The sequence below is a fragment of the Neoarius graeffei genome, chromosome 1, assembly GCF_027579695.1.
Source record: "Neoarius graeffei isolate fNeoGra1 chromosome 1, fNeoGra1.pri, whole genome shotgun sequence".
NCBI lineage: Eukaryota > Metazoa > Chordata > Actinopteri > Siluriformes > Ariidae > Neoarius > Neoarius graeffei.
Genome location: NC_083569.1, coordinates 96,326,487 through 96,344,572, shown reverse-complemented (window position 1 = coordinate 96,344,572; position 18,086 = coordinate 96,326,487). Strand labels below are relative to the sequence as shown.

The window sequence follows — 18,086 nt, the reverse complement described above, 5'->3', positions numbered from 1 at the left end:
CAATTGACTTTGTCATGTCTGAAGAAAAAGTCCACAACTGACGGGTGAATCATCGCTGCAAACGCATCTGTTGCCGTGACACAATGCGTAGGGTCTTCTAGATGTACAGATGGTAGCACCTGGTCCCATTCAGCACAGCACAAACTCTCTATTTCAGTCAGCATCTGTTCACAACAGTCACACTTGCACCACCAACTGCTGTTTGCCCGTGTCCTCACGATGGCTCCAGCCTGTTCATCTTCGTGTGTTTCTTCCCTCACACGGTCCATTTGGGCTAGCTCCTCCTCGGTATATTCCGGTTCAAATAGATATGGCTCCGGATCCGCCACGAGCCAATCTTCAGCATCTATGTCCTCCATTTGAAAATGTTCTATTGTAGTACACATAAAGTCTTTTCTGTTATAATTTTCTGCAAGCTCTCGCCACAACCTGATGCTTCCTGACTAGACTGTGTTCCAAGGAGTGCAGGCTACTTGTCTTGGTGGTCACGTTGGTTGTATTGACGGAAGTTAGGGGGGGCGGGGGAGAGAAAAAAAAACAGGAGTGAAGGTATCAATGCGCTGTCGAAGCGCACCGAAGGTGTTAGTACGCCTGTCATTATAGTGCGGACTTTCCATAGCATAGAAAATCGCCACATTTCAATTTGTGTAACTGAACTTTGTTTCATGTCACTGGTCATATAAACCTATGTAAACAGGAAAAACATGGAAGAGTTTGGTCGCATCTAACTACAGCCCCCAAAAATACCATTGGCCATGCTGAGCCTAGCTACATTGCTAACAGGAGTAACAGCACGTCTGACTGACTGGGAGGTCGCACAAAGCTTGGAGAGGTATGGATCAGCTCGTCTCAATTCAGAGAAGAACATATTTCATTATGGAAGTACGGTGGACTGTTCCTTTAAAACATGAGCTAATTTTATCCCTAATCTATCCCCAATGAGCAAGCCTGTGGCGATGGTGGCGAGGAAAAACTCCCTCAGATGACATGAGGAAGAAACCTCGAGAGGAACCAGACTCAAAAGGGAACCCATCCTCATTTGGGCAACAACAGACAACATGACTATAACATTAACAGTTTTAACATGAAGTCAGTTTCGTTGATGTTATAAACTCTTCATTGATGGAAACTTGAGTGCAAAACTGTTCATAACAACTATAATCCTAAAGTTAGCAAGTCAACTGTAGTTCTCAGCCATAAAAGCATTACTGTAATGGCCCTTTTCCACTACCCTTTTTCAGCTCACTTCAGCTCGCTTCAGCTCACTTCAGCCCGACACGGCTCGCGTTTCGACTACCAAAGAACAGCACGACTCGGCTCGCTTCAGCCCTGCTTAGCCCCTAAAACTCGCATCGTTTTGGAATGGGGCTGAAGCGAGCCAAAGCGAGCCGAGTGAGGCTGGGGGCGTGAGCAGACACTCCCCTGTGCACTGATTGGTGAGGAGGAGTGTCCTCACATGCCCACACATGCCCCGCGAGCACGCTGGGATCTGTAAACACTGTAAACCCGGAAGAAGAATAATTACGAATTACGAGAATTTCTGAAGCCTTATGCGCCTCGCCTCATCTATACGCTCTTGCCAGTATCTGTTGGCGTTGTCGGTGACAACAAGCCAGAGAACCAAGACCAGCAACACTAACGACTCCAGGGCCCTGTACTATGAAGCGGGTTTTCTGGCTTACCAGGGTAACTTCGAGAGTAACTTGATCACGTGCAGCGTAACTTCCCGATTAACCCATACTACGAAAGTTGGCTATGTTCAAACCGAGGTATGCTGTCATGGCAACTTACACTGCATCTCAAACCTGCTCGTCTCAGGTTATTTTCTTGGTTAACCCGAGGTTTCCGATTAACCACACCCTTTTTAAACACCACCTCTCCACCGACATTTCCTCTAGAGACAATGCCAGCGTACCTGGATGACCCGTGCGATATCGGAGCGCAGATTAGAGATGGGATTTATGGCTCTTTGATGGGATCCGCATCTTTGTGATCCGTTCTTTGAAAAGAGCCGTTCAAAAGACTGGCTCATTTGGCTCTTTTTAAATATTTATTCGGTTTTAAGAAGACAGCGTCTAAAGAAGCCAGATCCCTCTGCTTAGACAGTGACAATATTTCTGGACATACCTTTTACATAAAGCAACCTAGACTTACATTATTGTAACCCCTAAACGCTCATAAATAACCATTAAAAAACAATGAGGGCTTCAATGAATGTCCATGCAGAACGGCTTTTCTGTAAAAAAAAAAAAAAAGAACCCACTCAAGAACAGTTATCAAGAACGCAAGAATATTTTATAGAAAAACACTTGTTTTACAAAAATATTTAAGTCTGAGATATAAAATAGATACAACTACAATAAATATAACAAGAACATTTTAATAGAAAAAAACTTATATTAAAAATATTGAAATTGTAACAAAAATAGATACAACTAAACAGTCAGATAAATAGATAGTTATAACAAGAACACAAGATTATTTTAATAGGAAAAAAACAATTAATGCAAAAAAAATATTAGAAAAATAGATACAACTAGACAAACAGATAAATAAATAAAATACACAAAAATAGAACAAACAAAATGACGATAGAATAAATTAGATGAACGTCTGTGCAAAGTAGTTTTCCCACAATATTATCATTAATATCACACAACTACATTATAAACTATATACAAAACAATTTGAACTATTAGGCAAACAGATAAAACTTGAATAAATAAAAGGCAAATGCTGTTTAGCCTACTTCATGTCCTTGGGCAAAAGCTTTTTCATCTGAAACACAGTACAGAAAAAGAACGACACACACACACACACTTACCATTATGAATGATGTTTTTATATTTCATTTTCACCTGTTGCCAGGTGCGTTTGGCACTGCTGTTGCCTCTGAAATGTTCACAGGACATACACCAATTTAGTCAAAGGGACTGAACAGTCAGTCATCCTAATTCATGTGACTCACATATCAGCTTAAGTAGGCTACTCCATGAATTTACCATACCAAATTTTATTCAGGATTTTTCGGACATTAAACAAGCTATATATGACTGGGGCCACGTCGAAGGACCATTTTCTGTGACTTGTGATTGATCATGAAGCTTTCTCTCATCCTATACTTCTGTTCTGGAACATGTAGAAGGGAGAATGTACTTGCGCATTTACCCGATCGGCAATTCGTTGCCAACATGCTTGCCGCTCCTTATTGGCAGCCGCTGTGTTAGATTTTGCTCTTAATGTTGTTTTGAACTCCTCGTAGCTTTGCATTATGACAGCGCATTCTTCCTCCGTGAAGTACGGCGACCGTGCCATTGTGAACAGTGGGGATTTGCGCTGATAACCTCCCCTTTAACGTGAACGCGCATTAACCCTGATTAGGTTAAACCAGGTTCAACAAATCAACTTCATAACTGGCGTCGTAGTACCGTTTAACCCCAAACAAGATAACCAGGTTTTGTCAACCCCGGTTTAGCGGGGGAACCCTGGGTTACTTCTGGGTAGGTTAACCTCCGTTCGTAGTACAGGGCCCATGTCCTCCATGTTTATTGTTTACTATTCGGGTCATGAGACTACCGCTTAAAAGCTCACTGATGTCACTGTTTGCGCTGCTTAACGACATCACGTGACATCCACCCACTTTCGCTAACTCCACCCAATGTGTCCACCCACTTCCAGCCAGCACGGTTCAGCGCGGTTGTAGTCGAAATGCAACTCCAACAGCCCCGCTCAGCTTGACTCAGCCCAACTCAGCACGGCACGGCTCAGCCCGACTCAGCCGCGTTTGTAGTGGAAAAGCGGCATAAGAGTCCAGAGCATCTTCCAAGTATGACTTTCAACTGTCCACATGGGACCGTCCTCCACAGAAGTGATGCAATGAGATACCATGTGGATGCATGGAATAGAAGAAGTAAGCTCTCATTTTAGCTTCCTGCTGTAAAGCATCCATTTACTATTCTTATTTGAAGAGCACATCAAGCTGATCTATTAAAAGAAAAAAAGGTGGGGTTTTTTTAACAAGGGCACTATTTTTGGAGATACTGCAATACTAGATTGATGCGTGGAGCAAGCTCCTATTCCAGCTTTGTGTTCTGAAATAAATCTGTTTAATATCACTTTCACATTTAGAGAATTCAGCAAACATTAAACTGATAAGAACAGATATTACACTTCATCTTAGCCAAAAGGCTGAGAAGTGATAACTTGCTGTGTGTAATGGCTTTAAATATACCACTTCCAAATATTAAAATCCAGAAAGGTAAACATAGCTAGACTCCACCCCAACAGCTGGATCCTTTTGAACAGGGCCCTGTACTACGAAGCGGGTTTTCTGGCTTACCAGGGTAACTTCGAGAGTAACTTGATCACGTGCAGCGTAACTTCCCGATTAACCCATACTACGAAAGTTGGCTATGTTCAAACCGAGGTATGCTGCCATGGCAACTTACGCTGCATCTCAAACCTGCTCGTCTCAGGTTATTTTCTTGGTTAACCCGAGGTTTCCGATTAACCACACCCTTTTTAAACACCACCTCTCCACCGACATTTCCTCTAGAGACAATGCCAGCATACCTGGATGACCCGTGCGATATCGGAGCGCAGATTAGAGATGGGATTTATGGCTCTTTGATGGGATCCGCATCTTTGTGATCCGTTCTTTGAAAAGAGCCGTTCAAAAGACTGGCTCATTTGGCTCTTTTTAAATATTTATTCAGTTTTAAGAAGACAGCGTCTAAAGAAGCCAGATCCCTCTGCTTAGACAGTGACAATATTTCTGGACATACCTTTTATATAAAGCAACCTAGACTTTACATTATTGTAACCCCTAAACGCTCATAAATAACCATTAAAAAACAATGAGGGCTTCAATGAATGTCCATGCAGAACGGCTTTTCTGTAAAAAAAAAAAAAAGAACCCACTCAAGAACATATAGTTATCAAGAACGCAAGAATATTTTATAGAAAAACACTTATTTTACAAAAATATTTAAGTCTGAGATATAAAATAGATACAACTACAATAAATATAACACGAACATTTTAATAGAAAAAAACAAATTAAAAATATTGAAATTGTAACAAAAATAGATACAACTAAACAGTCAGATAAATAGATAGTTATAACAAGAACACAAGATTATTTTAATAGGAAAAAACAATTAATGCAAAAAAAAATTAGAAAAATAGATACAACTAGACAAACAGATAAATAAATAAAATACACAAAAATAGAACAAACAAAATGACGATAGAATAAATTAAATGAACGTCCGTGCAAAGTAGTTTTCCCACAATATTATCATTAATATCACGCAACAACATTATAAACTATATACAAAACAATTTGAACGATTAGGCAAACAGATAAAACTTGAATAAATAAAAGGCAAATGAATGCTTGCTTGCACGCGCGCACACACACACCATTATGAATGATGTTTTTATATTTCATTTTCACCTGTTGCCAGGTGCGTTTGGCACTGCTGTTGCCTCTGAAATGTTCACAGGACATACACCAACTTAGTCAAAGGGACTGAACAGTCAGTCATCCTAATTCATGTGACTCTGTGCACATATCAGCTTAAGTAGGCTACTCCATGAATTTACCATACCAAATTTTATTCAGGATTTTTCGGACATTAAACAAGCTATATATGACTGGGGCCACGTCGAAGGACCATTTTCTGTGACTTGTGATTGATCATGAAGCTTTCTCTCATCCTATACTTCTGTTCTGGAACATGTAGAAGGGAGAATGTACTTGCGCATTTACCCGATCGGCAATTCGTTGCCAACATGCTTGCCGCTCCTTATTGGCAGCCGCTGTGTTAGATTTTGCTCTTAATGTTGTTTTGAACTCCTCGTAGCTTTGCATTATGACAGCGCATTCTTCCTCCGTGAAGTACGGCGACCGTGCCATTGTGAACAGTGGGGATTTGCGCTGATAACCTCCCCTTTAACGTGAACGCGCATTAACCCTGATTAGGTTAAACCAGGTTCAACAAATCAACTTCATAACTGGCGTCGTAGTACCGTTTAACCCCAAACAAGATAACCAGGTTTTGTCAACCCCGGTTTAGCGGGGGAACCCTGGGTTACTTCTGGGTAGGTTAACCTCCGTTCGTAGTACAGGGCCCAGAGACGTCACCTTGTTTGTGTGTGTGTGTGTGTGGGGGGTGTCCATGCTACACTATCATCACATGCCTGCACTGTCTAACACTACTGATTAATTACCTTACTCACGCAATAGATTCATTTTGTAAATATTTCTATTTTCTCTGAGTAAATTAATTAAGATCTTCAGTCTCTGTCCTTGTCCTCCTTCCTTTGTTGTGATTTGTGAATCAGTCGGAACACTCAGTAATAGTTGTGCTGCCCCTTTAAGGGAGGGCGGGGCTTGTGCCGTGCTGTGAGTCTCTTTCGACTCGCTGATTGGTTCCTTTTCACGGGCAGCGGGCTTGGAGTGAAGCTGCTGTTGTTGGTTTTTTACTCCTTCATTTTCTCAGCTGAAGCCTGGAATGGAGGTCTTTTGTGGAGAACCCCATGGGGATCTCAGACACCAGTAGTATGGATAGTGGAGGAGAAGACTGTGATCCTGAGGGCAATAGGACGTTTAGACCTTCCCCTACAAGGAGTAGGTCTAAACGGGATAGAGACAATCCGAGTAGATTTAGTGTTGGGAGTGATGAAGAGTCTCAGCGCCTTAAAACAAGAAGGAGTGAGTTTGTTGTAATTGTGAAATTGAAGAGTAATGCGCCCAAGACCTTGAACGCCGTGCATTTAGCTGAAAGCTTGTCGAAAGAAATGGGTGGCTTCCAGCATGCAAAATCTCTGGCTAATGGCAGGATCCTAGTGGTTTGTAATTCTAAAACGCAACAGGAGAAAGCCCTCTCTATCTCATCCCTTAGAAACTGCGATGTGGAGGTATATGTACCGGGGACTGGCACAAGGGCAAAGGGTGTAATTTATGGAGTGCCTATTGACATTACTGATGAGGAAATTCGGAACAATTCTATGGGAACAAAGATTGTTGAGGTTAGACGATTCCTAATTACTAGAAACAATGAGAAAATGCCTAGTCGAACAGTACTGCTGACATTTGACTCGGCGGTTATGCCGAGTCGTGTTGGGATTGGATTTTTGAGTTTTCAGGTGAAGCCATATATAAGGCCTCCTCTGCGGTGTTTCCATTGTCAGGGATATGGGCATGTTGCCTCTGTGTGCCGTTCGAAAAGAAAGTGTGGCAAGTGTGGGGGGGACCACAAATATGAGGAGTGCGATGCGGCTTCGATGTGCTGCCCAAATTGTGGGGAAAACCACAGTTCCGCATATAAGGGGTGTCGGATGTATGCGACCGCTGTGGAAGTTCAGAAAGTCAGAACAATTGATAAGATATCTTATGCGGAGGCTGTAAGAAGAGTTAAAAATGCTGGTCCTGGCCGTCTCCCTCAACAGCCGCAAGCTCCTAGAGCCCAAGTAACTTCCACTCCAAGTGATAACTTTGTTATTAAAAAGATGGATCTTCTGGCATTTATCTCTGACGTAATCTCAGAATTGAAGTTTTCTCGAGTGGTCAACAAGTCTGATGTGGTTCAATTAGTCTCTAAGGCTGCAATCAAATATTTGCAAGTGAACATTCTCCCTGAATCTCTGTTCCGGTTTCTTAAAGAAAGGGATGGCCGTCCTATGATGTCCCAAAGTAGCACTATGGGAGGGAATAGGTAGCTTTGATGGTTTTTAATCTTCTGCAATGGAACGCTCGTAGTTTGATTGGAAATGGGCAGGAATTTAAAAGGTTTGTCACTTCTAGTGAAATTAGTTGTCATGTTATTTGTGTCCAGGAGACCTGGCTGAAGCCATCTTTAGATTTTGTCCTGCCTGGATATGTATCTGTGCGGAAAGATAGGAAGGACAGGGTAGGTGGTGGGTGTGTAACTTTTATTAAAGTCGGCGTTGAATTCAGGGTTGTTCCAATAGAGTCTTCCCTAGAAGTACTAGTGACTGAAATTTGGAGTACTACTGGTCGTTTTTCACTGATTAATTTTTACAACCCGTGTTTACGTTTGCGCACAGTTGAGCTGGCTGATATATTAAGTCAGGTGCGCACCCCAGTTATTTGGACGGGAGATTTCAACGCGCATAATGTTTTATGGGGAAGCGGCAAGATGGATGGCAATGGGGAGGTAGTGGAAGATGTAATGTTTGATTTTAACTTAGTCTGTCTTAATGATGGACACCCCACTAGAGTGCAGCTTGGGTCGTCGACCACGTCATGCTTGGATTTGATGCTAGTTTCTGGCGAGTTGGCAGGCAAGAGTGGATGGGAAGTGTTTGATTTCAACTTAGGTAGTGACCATTTTCCTACGCTGGGAACTTTTGGACTGCAGCTTCCTGCTGAGATGATTAGGACAGATGGGAGGCTCAACTTTTTCAAAGCGGACTGGGAAAAGTTCGAAACTATATGCGATACTCTCCTTCCAAGCATACAAAATGAGTCAATAGACCAGTGGAACTCTGACCTTACAGGCCTAATTTCAGCAGCAGCAGCCTCTGCTATTCCTAAGAAAGGCATAGGCCTACAGAGGAAAGCGGTCCCCTGGTGGAGCAAAGAATGTGATGAAGCTATTAAGGAAAGAAATTCTGCCTTTAGACTCCTGAGGAGGTACCCCACCGTTGACAACCTTATACAGTATAAACGCTGCAGGGCTCTGGCTAGGAGAGTCATTAAATCTGCTAAGAGGGATAGTTGGAGGGAATACTGCTCCTCTCTGTCAGGTGATACCCCTATTTCACAACTGTGGTCTACTGTGAGGAGGATGAATGGTATAGGAAAGAAGGTAGATATTCCTGTCCTGGTGGTTGGGGCTTCGACTGCTATGACTCCTGCAGAGAAGGCCAACCTTTTAGTGGAATCATTCAGGAAGGTTCACAGCTTTGATAATGTAGACCAGGAAAGCCGGGACATGATGAACCAGTCTGTGGGTGGGTTTGTGTACTCCCATGAATTAATGTCTGATGATTTTAATGTTTTCTTTTCTTTAGATGAGTTAAAGAGAGCTATAGCGGCAGGCAGGAAGACGGCCCCTGGCATGGATAACCTACATTACGAATTACTCAAACATGTTTCTGATGCCCTCCTGGATGAATTACTCAGTCTCATGAATGACATATGGAGGCAAGGTAGACTACCAAAGTCATGGAAACACGCAGTGGTCATCCCGGTGTTGAAGCCTGGGAAGGATCCCAGCTCCCCTTCTTCGTACAGGCCTATCGCCCTTACATCGGTTTTATGCAAGGTTATGGAACGAATGGTGACAGACAGGTTGGTCCATTTTTTAGAATCTAAGGGGGCATTGGCAGAGTATCAAAGTGGATTTAGAAAGGGGAGGAGTACCATGGACAATGTGATTGCCTTAGACTTTGAGATCAAAAGAGCATTTGCTAATAAGGAGTCTCTTATCAGTGTCTTTCTGGACATAGAGAAGGCGTACGACATGCTGTGGAGGGAGGGCCTTCTTGTGAAGCTTTCTAGATATGGTGTAAGTGGTAGGATGTTTGGGTGGATTAGAAATTTCCTGGAGGAGCGAACAATTCAGGTGAGGGTAGGGCAAGTCTTGTCAGATGTAGTCTCTGTTGACAATGGAACTCCGCAGGGGAGCGTGATTAGCCCTGTTTTGTTCAATGTAATGATTAACGATATGTTTTTAGATCTAAACCAAGGGACTGGGAAGAGTTTGTATGCGGATGATGGGGCTCTCTGGGTCAAGGGTAGAAACATTCCCTTCATTACAAATAAGATGCAGGAAGAGCTGAATACTGTGGTTAAGTGGGCTAGGAAATGGGGGTTTAAAATATCTGTGGCCAAATCTAAATTTGTAGTTTTCAGCCGTAGCAAGAAAAAGTGGAACATTTCTTTGTCCCTTTATGATTCTTCTATAGAGAAAGTGGATAGTTTTAAATATTTGGGAGTATGGTTGGATAGTAAATTGACCTGGAACGTTCATGTTTCTAAAGTGATTACAAAAGCTAGCAAAGTGTTAAATGTTATGAGGTGTTTGTCTGGATTTTCATGGGGGGCTGAAAAGGGCACTTTACTAACTATTTATCAGGCTATGATAAGATCTATCTTTGACTATGGGTGCCAGGTATATGGTGCGGCTGCAATTTCTGTCTTAAAGAGGCTAGATGTCATTCAATTTAAGGCCCTTAGAGTCTGTTGTGGGGCATTTGCCTCCACATCGACCTCTGCTCTTCTGGTTGAAACAGGTGAGAAGCCTTTGATGGTGAGAAGAGTTCAGCTTTCTCTGCACTATTGGAATAGGCTCAGGGAGAAGTTTGCTATCTGCCCCACAAGCCACATACTCATGGATTGTTATGAATTTGCCTCTGACCAGATGAGAAGCCATCCATTCCTTAGACAATGTATGATATGGGCCAAAGATTATAACTTATTGGATATGGTCCCAGTTAAGAGTTCCTATTGGGGATCAGTACCTGTGTGGCTCCTTCCCTCCTTCCAAATTGATTTTAAGTTGCACAAGGATAAACATGATGAGGAGATTGAATTTTCTAAGGACTCTGTTCAGGAGCATATTCAACATAACTGGAATCTGCATTTGCAGATTTATACTGATGGATCTAAAGATCCCGAGTCAGGGAGAGTGAGTTGTGCGTTTTATGTTCCACAGCTAGATTTAAAATGCGGGTATAGAATAAGTGATAATATGTCTGTGTTTACAGCGGAGGCTTTGGGTATTTTAAAAGCCCTTCAATGGGTATTGGAGGCACGGCCTAAAAACGTGATTATTTGCTCTGACTCTTCATCAGTCTTACACTGTATTGAAACATACTCTTCAAATGCTCGCCCTGATCTAATCTCAGACATTCTATTGTTGCTGAATAATCTCCATAAGAGTGGCTGTGTTGTTTCTTTCCTGTGGGTCCCCGCCCATATGGGTATTAAGGGGAATGAACTAGTCGATCAGTGTGCAAAAGACAGCTTGAAAGAGGACACAATTTCTGTGTCGGTTAGCCCAGGTCGAACTGAACTAAGGAGTAAACTCATGGAGGAAGTGTTCCAGACATGGCAGCTCCAGTGGGACAGAGATGTGAAAGGGAGACACTTGTATGCAATTCAGCCTTCTGTAAGCTCCCAGTGTACTTTAACTGGAGTTAGGTCTCAGCAAGTAGTGCTGACACGTCTTAGATTAGGGCATTGTGCCCTAAACTCCAATCTATATCTGATTAATAAACACAGAGATGGATTGTGCGACAAATGCAGAGTTCCTGAGACAATTTCTCATGTTTTGTTAGAATGTGTGCAATACAGTGTGCATAGACGTACGTTTTTTAACAACCTCTCCGGCCTTGGTGTTACCACTGTCTCTCTCCCTGTTTTGCTTCAGTTGAAGGATTATAAAGTTACCTCCATCCTGATTGGGTTTTTAAAAGCCTCTGGGCTTTATTCCAGAATCTAAGAGTCTGACATGGTAGTGGACTTGATTATCCTGTAGGTGGCGGTAATACACCAGTTGGTGTCTAATCTGCCATATTAAACTCCGAAGAAGAAGAAGAAGAAGCCTGGAATGCATGTGTCTGTGAGTGTTGGTTGGTTTTGTGTTGAACTCACCTGTTAAAGTTTCAGAAACAGCTCAGATTTGATGTGGGAAAACTTTAAAAACGGAGCGATGCTAATGCGCTAGCCTATCAATGGCTTTTTCAATGTAATGTTAGCATTAAGCTAATTGCTAATTGTTTGTTGTGGTCAGTTAATGAGAAATTGAACTTGTTTGTGTTGTGTATGATAATTGTGTTAAATAACAAAGTCAAACAACATGTAACATTTAATTTATTTTTATATTGCAGTTTCACAGTGATTCAACAGTAAACACTGAGAAACTCACCTGCTGACTCAGTGTTGATTGAAGAACTCTGTTAGCGATCTGCCAAGTTCACAGCGACTAAGGGCCCGTCCACACGAGTACGTTTTTGTCGAATCCGCATAAATACTTTATCGTTTCGGCCTCGCGTCCAGACGGATCTGGCTTTTTCGAGATGTGAAACCAGTATTTTTTGAAAACGGGTCCCAGAGTGGGAAAATCCTAAAACTCCGGATAGCCCGGAGTCGTCTGGACGGCGAATGCGGATTTTTTCAGAAACGTTGACGTATAAGCCCCGCCTCTCTAACCTTTAACCTCAGCTGCCACCGCTAGACGCGTCATAACAACAACAATGGCGGACTACAGGCTTGTGCTCATACTGCAGAAACAACTCAGTCTATTACGGCTGCTACAACAAAACCTTCTGCTTTTATATTACTGTGAGGAGCAACAAAAGAATATGAAGAACAACATTCGCCACATGCTCTTGGATCCACCTCGCGGAGTAACCAGAAGGGCCATCAGGAGAAAGTTTTGGACAAGACCTGGCCGAACTAGCAGCTGGTGGGACAACTTTGTTACTGGCGTGGTTGTGGATAATGAGTGGAGGGAGAATTTCCGCATGTCTAGAGCTTCTCTCGTCGCCCTGACCGAAGAACTCCGTCCGTATATCAAAGTATATCGAACGAATATGAGGGCACCGATCGGTCCGTTGAAACGAGTTGCAATAACCCTGTACTACTTAGGCGACGAGGGGAGGCTACAGAAAACCGCTAACGCATTTGGCGTGTCGCGACAGGTTGTTTCTGTTATTGTTAGGCAGACATGTAAAGCCATCGCCATCCAATTGGGCCCAAAATATGTTAAGCTTCCTTTTACGGAGCCCGAAGCAGAGGACCTGGTTTTAGGATTCCACCGTGCTCATGGCATGCCGCAGTGTTTGGGAGCAGTCGACGGCACCCACATCGACATTAAGCAGCCATCCGCCAACTCCAGGGCTTACATTAACCACAAAGGAAAGCATTCCCTTAATGTGCAAGCCGTCTGTGATTACAAATACAGATTCATGGACGTTGTCATAAAGTGGCCTGGAAGTGTGCACAACGCACAGGTGTTTGCTAACTCCAAGGTAAACATGTACCTGAAGGCTGGCAAGATTCCTGCTCTGAAAAAACAGATTGTGGACGACGAGGAGGCAATACCAGTTTTTCTTCTTGGTGACCCTGCCTACCCTCTGCTGCCTTACTTGATGAAGGAGTACTCAAACGGTGGCTCCACACCTCAGGAGCAGTACTTTGGACTGTGTTTGTGTAGGGCGCGCATGGTCATTGAGTGTGCTTTTGGTCGCCTAAAGGCCAGATTTGCTGCACTGAGAAGGCCCATGGACATTAACATGGATGACCTGCCCCATGTCATTTATGCCTGCTTTGTTCTCCACAATTTCTGTGAGGTCAGTGAAGAGACTTTAGATGAACAGTCCGTGTTTGGAACAATACAGGGTGACACACAGCCTCCTACAGAGTGTAACAACTACCTCACTGACTGTAATGAGGGAGAGGCAAAGAGAGTGAGGAGAGTGATCACCAAGTACCTGACCCTTAAAAAAAAGTAGTAACCGCAAACTGATTAGATGACTTACTGGTCTTTTTGTAGTATTTGATGCCCCTGTATGTATTACTCATGCCATTTTGAAAGTGTTGTGCACTGTGTGTCTTGTGAAAAATAAACAAAATGACTTCAACCACGAGAAAAAGTCTTCTTTTTTTTTTTAATGACGGCACATCCCTGCTAATGTGCATATGGTAGATAGATAGACTCTATTGATCCCAAGCTGGGAAATTGCAGTGTAGCAGCAGCATTACACACAGTAACAACACAATGAAGTAAAGAGGACAACCTAGACATTTCAAAAATGTATAAATAAGAGGTATAATTGGAGTGCAAAGTAAAACTATAAAGTGCAGTGAACAGATGGTGTAAAAACACAAGGTGCTTTTAAGTTTTCAGAAAATTCAACACAACAATCAAACAAAGAAGAAGCACAGTTCAGTTTTCCTCTGCATCATCAAGCAACAGTGCACGTCTGTATGAAAAGGACGGTTGCTGTGTGGTGTGCGCATGTGTTGGTGTGTATTCTGGTCGTGCTGGTTGATGGGGGGTTTGATGAAAGGCCGGTGTAGCAGGGTGTGGTGCCATGCACATAAATGTGTGTTGGTGTTGTCCAAATCCACTGCTGCTGTGGGGGTAGGCAGGCTGGAGCATCACTTCTCTCATCAGTGAGAAGCCCTCCTGTATGGAGTTTGTAATGTTTGTGTTAATTTGCTGCATGAAGTCTGTGTTTCTTTTAGAGGACTCCTCCATCAGCTCCAACATCTTCCACTTGAACTGAAGGTCGTCTAGTGCTACTTGGTCACCTGTTAGTCTTTGTTTCAGCCTGTCTCCTCTGTGGTTGTTTAGCTTTGCCTTGAATAAAGCAGAGCAAATTTCCCTCATTATTATGCAAAACAAGTTATGGTCAAAGCTATGTATGAAAGCAATACACCGACACAAAGAACATGCACCTGCCATTTAACTGTTCCCACATAATTATTGTATCATAGCATATAGTTTGTTTGTTAAGCTTGAAATCATGAACGTACCTGGAGCAAATCCCTGCGCTGCTTTATGACTACAGAAGACAGACTTTCGGGTGTGCTGGACGACTGAATTGAATCGCCAGGCAGCTCCATTGCCGGAGAAGTTCGTGTCGACGACTGCGACAACTCTTCTTCCATGTCAGCAGTCTCGATGCCGGCGTCGATGGCGCGTGTAGCAGGCGACCCACCCCATATCTCCTCACACAGCTCAAAGTACAGCAGAACGACACGGCCTTGGCCACTACGGTGCCCTGTGTCCACCGCCTGCCTGTATTTTGTCCGGATACTTTTTAACTTGGCGGTAACCTGTGGCTTTGTGACGCCCTTGGCATCATGGGGGAAATCCTGCTCCATCGGGGTCTGCGGATACTGCGCCTGAAACGCGTCTATAATGTCAGAGTACTTGGAGTGGCAAGACTCCCAGTCGACATTTTCATGCAATTTAGTTGTCTTGTAGTCCAATGTGACACGAAGTAGAAGTTCCACTTTATTGTCGGTCCACACAAAAGACTCTCCTCTTCCTCTCAGAGTTGCGCTGGCCATGACCATCCTCTTCTCGTGTTATGAGCTTGTTTGTAAACAGCGCGTGACCTTTATACGCGTGCTCCATGGCTTCTCTTCCGGTTTTAGTGTATTGGTGTGGCGGCGTCACAGCGCCACATACAGGCCTGGCATATGTACTACAGCGTTTTGGGTCGTTTCCAGTGAATCCGTGTGGACGCAGATATTTCTGGAAACGATGCCGTGTTTACGGAGATTTTTTTCAAAATGACAGCGTATTGGGTGAGGCCGCGTACACGTGTGGACGGGCCCTGACAAGGGCAGAATAATAACATGATCACCTGAGAGTGCCTGTGCAGGGGTGGAGGTATCCTTTTCAATTTCAGTGATTCAGTCCACCCCTGCACAGGCACTCTCAGGTGATCATGTCAGGGCAAAATTGGCCTTTGGTTATTTACTCTTTACATTAATGTTATAGAAAACATATTGCTCTCAATGGTGCATTTCGCCCATGTTCAGGGTGGAAAATAAAAAAGAAAGATTCGAGTAAGACAAGCCAAATTGGTGTTTTTAAAAAGAAGGGATCATGGAGAATAAAGAAAAAAATATTTAAAAAATCTGCGCACATTCCCACAAGGTGTTACGGTGCTCTGAAAATGACCTCCAAAATGATTTGTCAGACTTGTGAGGTCTTCTGTTCAAACACTGATAGAGTTTCCTTTCTGTTTATTGCTTTTTTTGAGTGTTTCAAGGCGCCCGTATCAAGGTAAGGACACGCTGCTTTTCCCGCAATAAGTCACAAACACACAAGTTGCAAAAGCACAACATCATTATATGTTTACATTCTTCATCTACTACTCGTTAAAATTGTCCATTTGCATCTGTGTAGCCAGGCAAACTTAGCTTACAGAAGGAAGCACTTGAATTAGCCTACAACCAACTAGTCTCGCTGAAACTACATGTAATGTTGTCCATAGTAAGCAGTCCCCAGCATAACGTAGGCTGCAGTCATTTTTAAATCCCCGTCTGGAAACGTTGTGAATGTGTCAGTAGTTTTACTCGAACAGTAGAATGACAGCCATACAGAGAGGTGGTCAAGGGAAGACCAAATAAAATGTAGTGTTTGTGTTCTGTAGGCTAGCGCAAGCCTAGCCTACAGAAGGCTATCACTACGTTCAGACTGCAACCTGAAACGACCCATATCCGATTTGTTGTGAAATCCGATTTTTTTGTTAGGCCGTTCACATTACCAATTATATGAGACTTGTATGCGATCTCCAATATGAACGGAAAATGACCCAAAAGTGTCCTGCATGCACAAATTGACACGTAATAAGCACATCTACCTAATACGTAAACAAACAAAAAAAAGCGCATTCTTCAAGTTTAATGATTTCTTGTTTGTTTGTTTGTTTGTTTAATTATCTGGTTAGTGTAAAAGTGTGAGGTCTCGTGTGTGTTTTTGTTTCTGAACTGAAATGAAAACGTGTAGCCTGGTAACAAGGGTTGACTCCTAAATGTCTCTCTAGTTTCTATATAAGTGCACTACATGTTACTAGGAAGTAATGGATTTTTAAACTCTGTATAGTGCACTCGAGCTTCAGTAGGCAGTCATTTGGGATACGGCCGCTGTATTACCAAACTCTTAATTCAGGCTTAATAATTTGCACATATTTATTTCGTCATATTAATAAACTTTTTCTACATTTTAATAAATATTTATTTAGATTGTTTATAGCCAGCTGAATTCTGCAACTTCTGTCAGCGCTGGCTCAAGGTCCATAAACACCAGTGCAGTTTGCTATGGAGATGAGGCGAGACCTGGCGATGTGGTACAGGATGGTTTAAGTTATAAATCAGTTATAGAAACTGTTTTATTTAATCAGGCTAACAGATCAACATCCAGGTCCCTACCAAATCCACCATTAGTTTGATCAATTCTATAAAAGTCTATTTAAATTCTGAAAACTGTACAAATGTTGTTGTTTTCCACCAAAGAGGCGGGATTAGCCAACGCAGAATAGTGACGTTTGTCTCTTGTTGATGACGTGTAGGTCGCATGAATGCGACCTGTCCGGTCAGACTGCAGTCGCATGTGAAAATATCGGATATGCATCGGATTTAGGACCACATATCCAAGCGGCCTGGGTCGCATGTGAAAAAATCGGATCTGTGTCGTGGCTACGTTCACACTGCAGGCTGAAGTGACTCAAATCCGATCTTTTCGCCCATATGTGACCTGTATCCGATCTTTTATTGACAATATGAACAACACAGATCCAATTTTTTCAAATCCGACCCAGGCCGTTTGGATATGTGGTCCTAATTCCGATTCCTATCCGCTCTTTTCATATGCGACTTCAGTCTGAACCGCCAGGTCGCATTCATCCGACTTACAGGTCATCAACAAGCCACAAATGTCACTATTCTGCACTGAAGTAGGCGGCGGGTCTCTCAAAAAAAGTTACAACAACATGGCGCATAATCACGGGCGCAGATAGAGGGTGGGATGGGTGGGATTCGTCCCACCCAGATTTAAATTCACCTCGTTCGGTCCCCCCCACTTATAGGGAGGAAAAAACATCTATGCTGTCTTTCTTTGCATAAGGCAAACCTCACGGAAAAATCAAAAGACTAATTACCATTCGGTTTATTGAGGTGCACGGCAGTATATACATAATTGCAACAATTCACATAAAACAAAACAAAGACTGATATTCGGTTGGTTGAGCTGCGCAGACTGCACAGGTTGCAAGCTCGAGCTTGGTTGCTATGGTATCCCACAACAAGTTTGACAGGCATATTGGGGTTGGTTTGCTGGCAGCTTTGTCCCCCCCCCCAGTTTTTTGTCCCCCCCCCAGTTCAAAAAACGTATCTGCGCCCCTGCGCATGACATCAATGCGAGGGACGCTTCGGGCTGTGAAGGTTCTGAATCTTCTCAATGGAAGGACGCAGAGGTTAGGGAGCTGATTTCCATTTGGGGGGATACAGCTATTCAAGCTAGATTGGATGGGTCATACCGCAACCGAGCGGTTTTACTTCCGTAAACACTGGCCATGCTCACTGCGTG

At 43.1% G+C, this 18,086-nt stretch overlaps 2 protein-coding genes and 1 non-coding gene across 3 annotated transcripts in view; 1 reads left to right on the top strand and 2 right to left on the bottom strand.

Moving 5' to 3' along the window:
- The window catches only part of LOC132885533 (titin-like), a 978,782-nt gene that overhangs the window by 655,054 nt on the left and 305,642 nt on the right, over positions 1-18,086 (bottom strand). The gene's annotated exons all lie outside the window — the stretch shown is intronic.
- Positions 4,016-4,200, bottom strand: LOC132897791 (U2 spliceosomal RNA). Its single transcript, XR_009656380.1, has one exon. It is a non-coding gene; the product is annotated as a U2 spliceosomal RNA (small nuclear RNA).
- LOC132872934 (putative nuclease HARBI1) lies at positions 11,572-13,573 on the top strand. The gene is made up of 2 exons (XM_060908101.1): positions 11,572-11,597; positions 11,866-13,573. Exon 2 carries the CDS (start codon positions 12,232-12,234, stop codon positions 13,489-13,491), a length of 1,260 nt encoding a protein of 419 aa, XP_060764084.1. The 5' UTR covers positions 11,572-11,597; positions 11,866-12,231; the 3' UTR covers positions 13,492-13,573.

Coding starts and splice junctions, on each gene's coding strand:
- LOC132872934 (XM_060908101.1), top strand. CDS start 12,232: ATGGCGGACTACAGGCTTGTGCTCATACTGCAGAAACAACTCAGTCTA.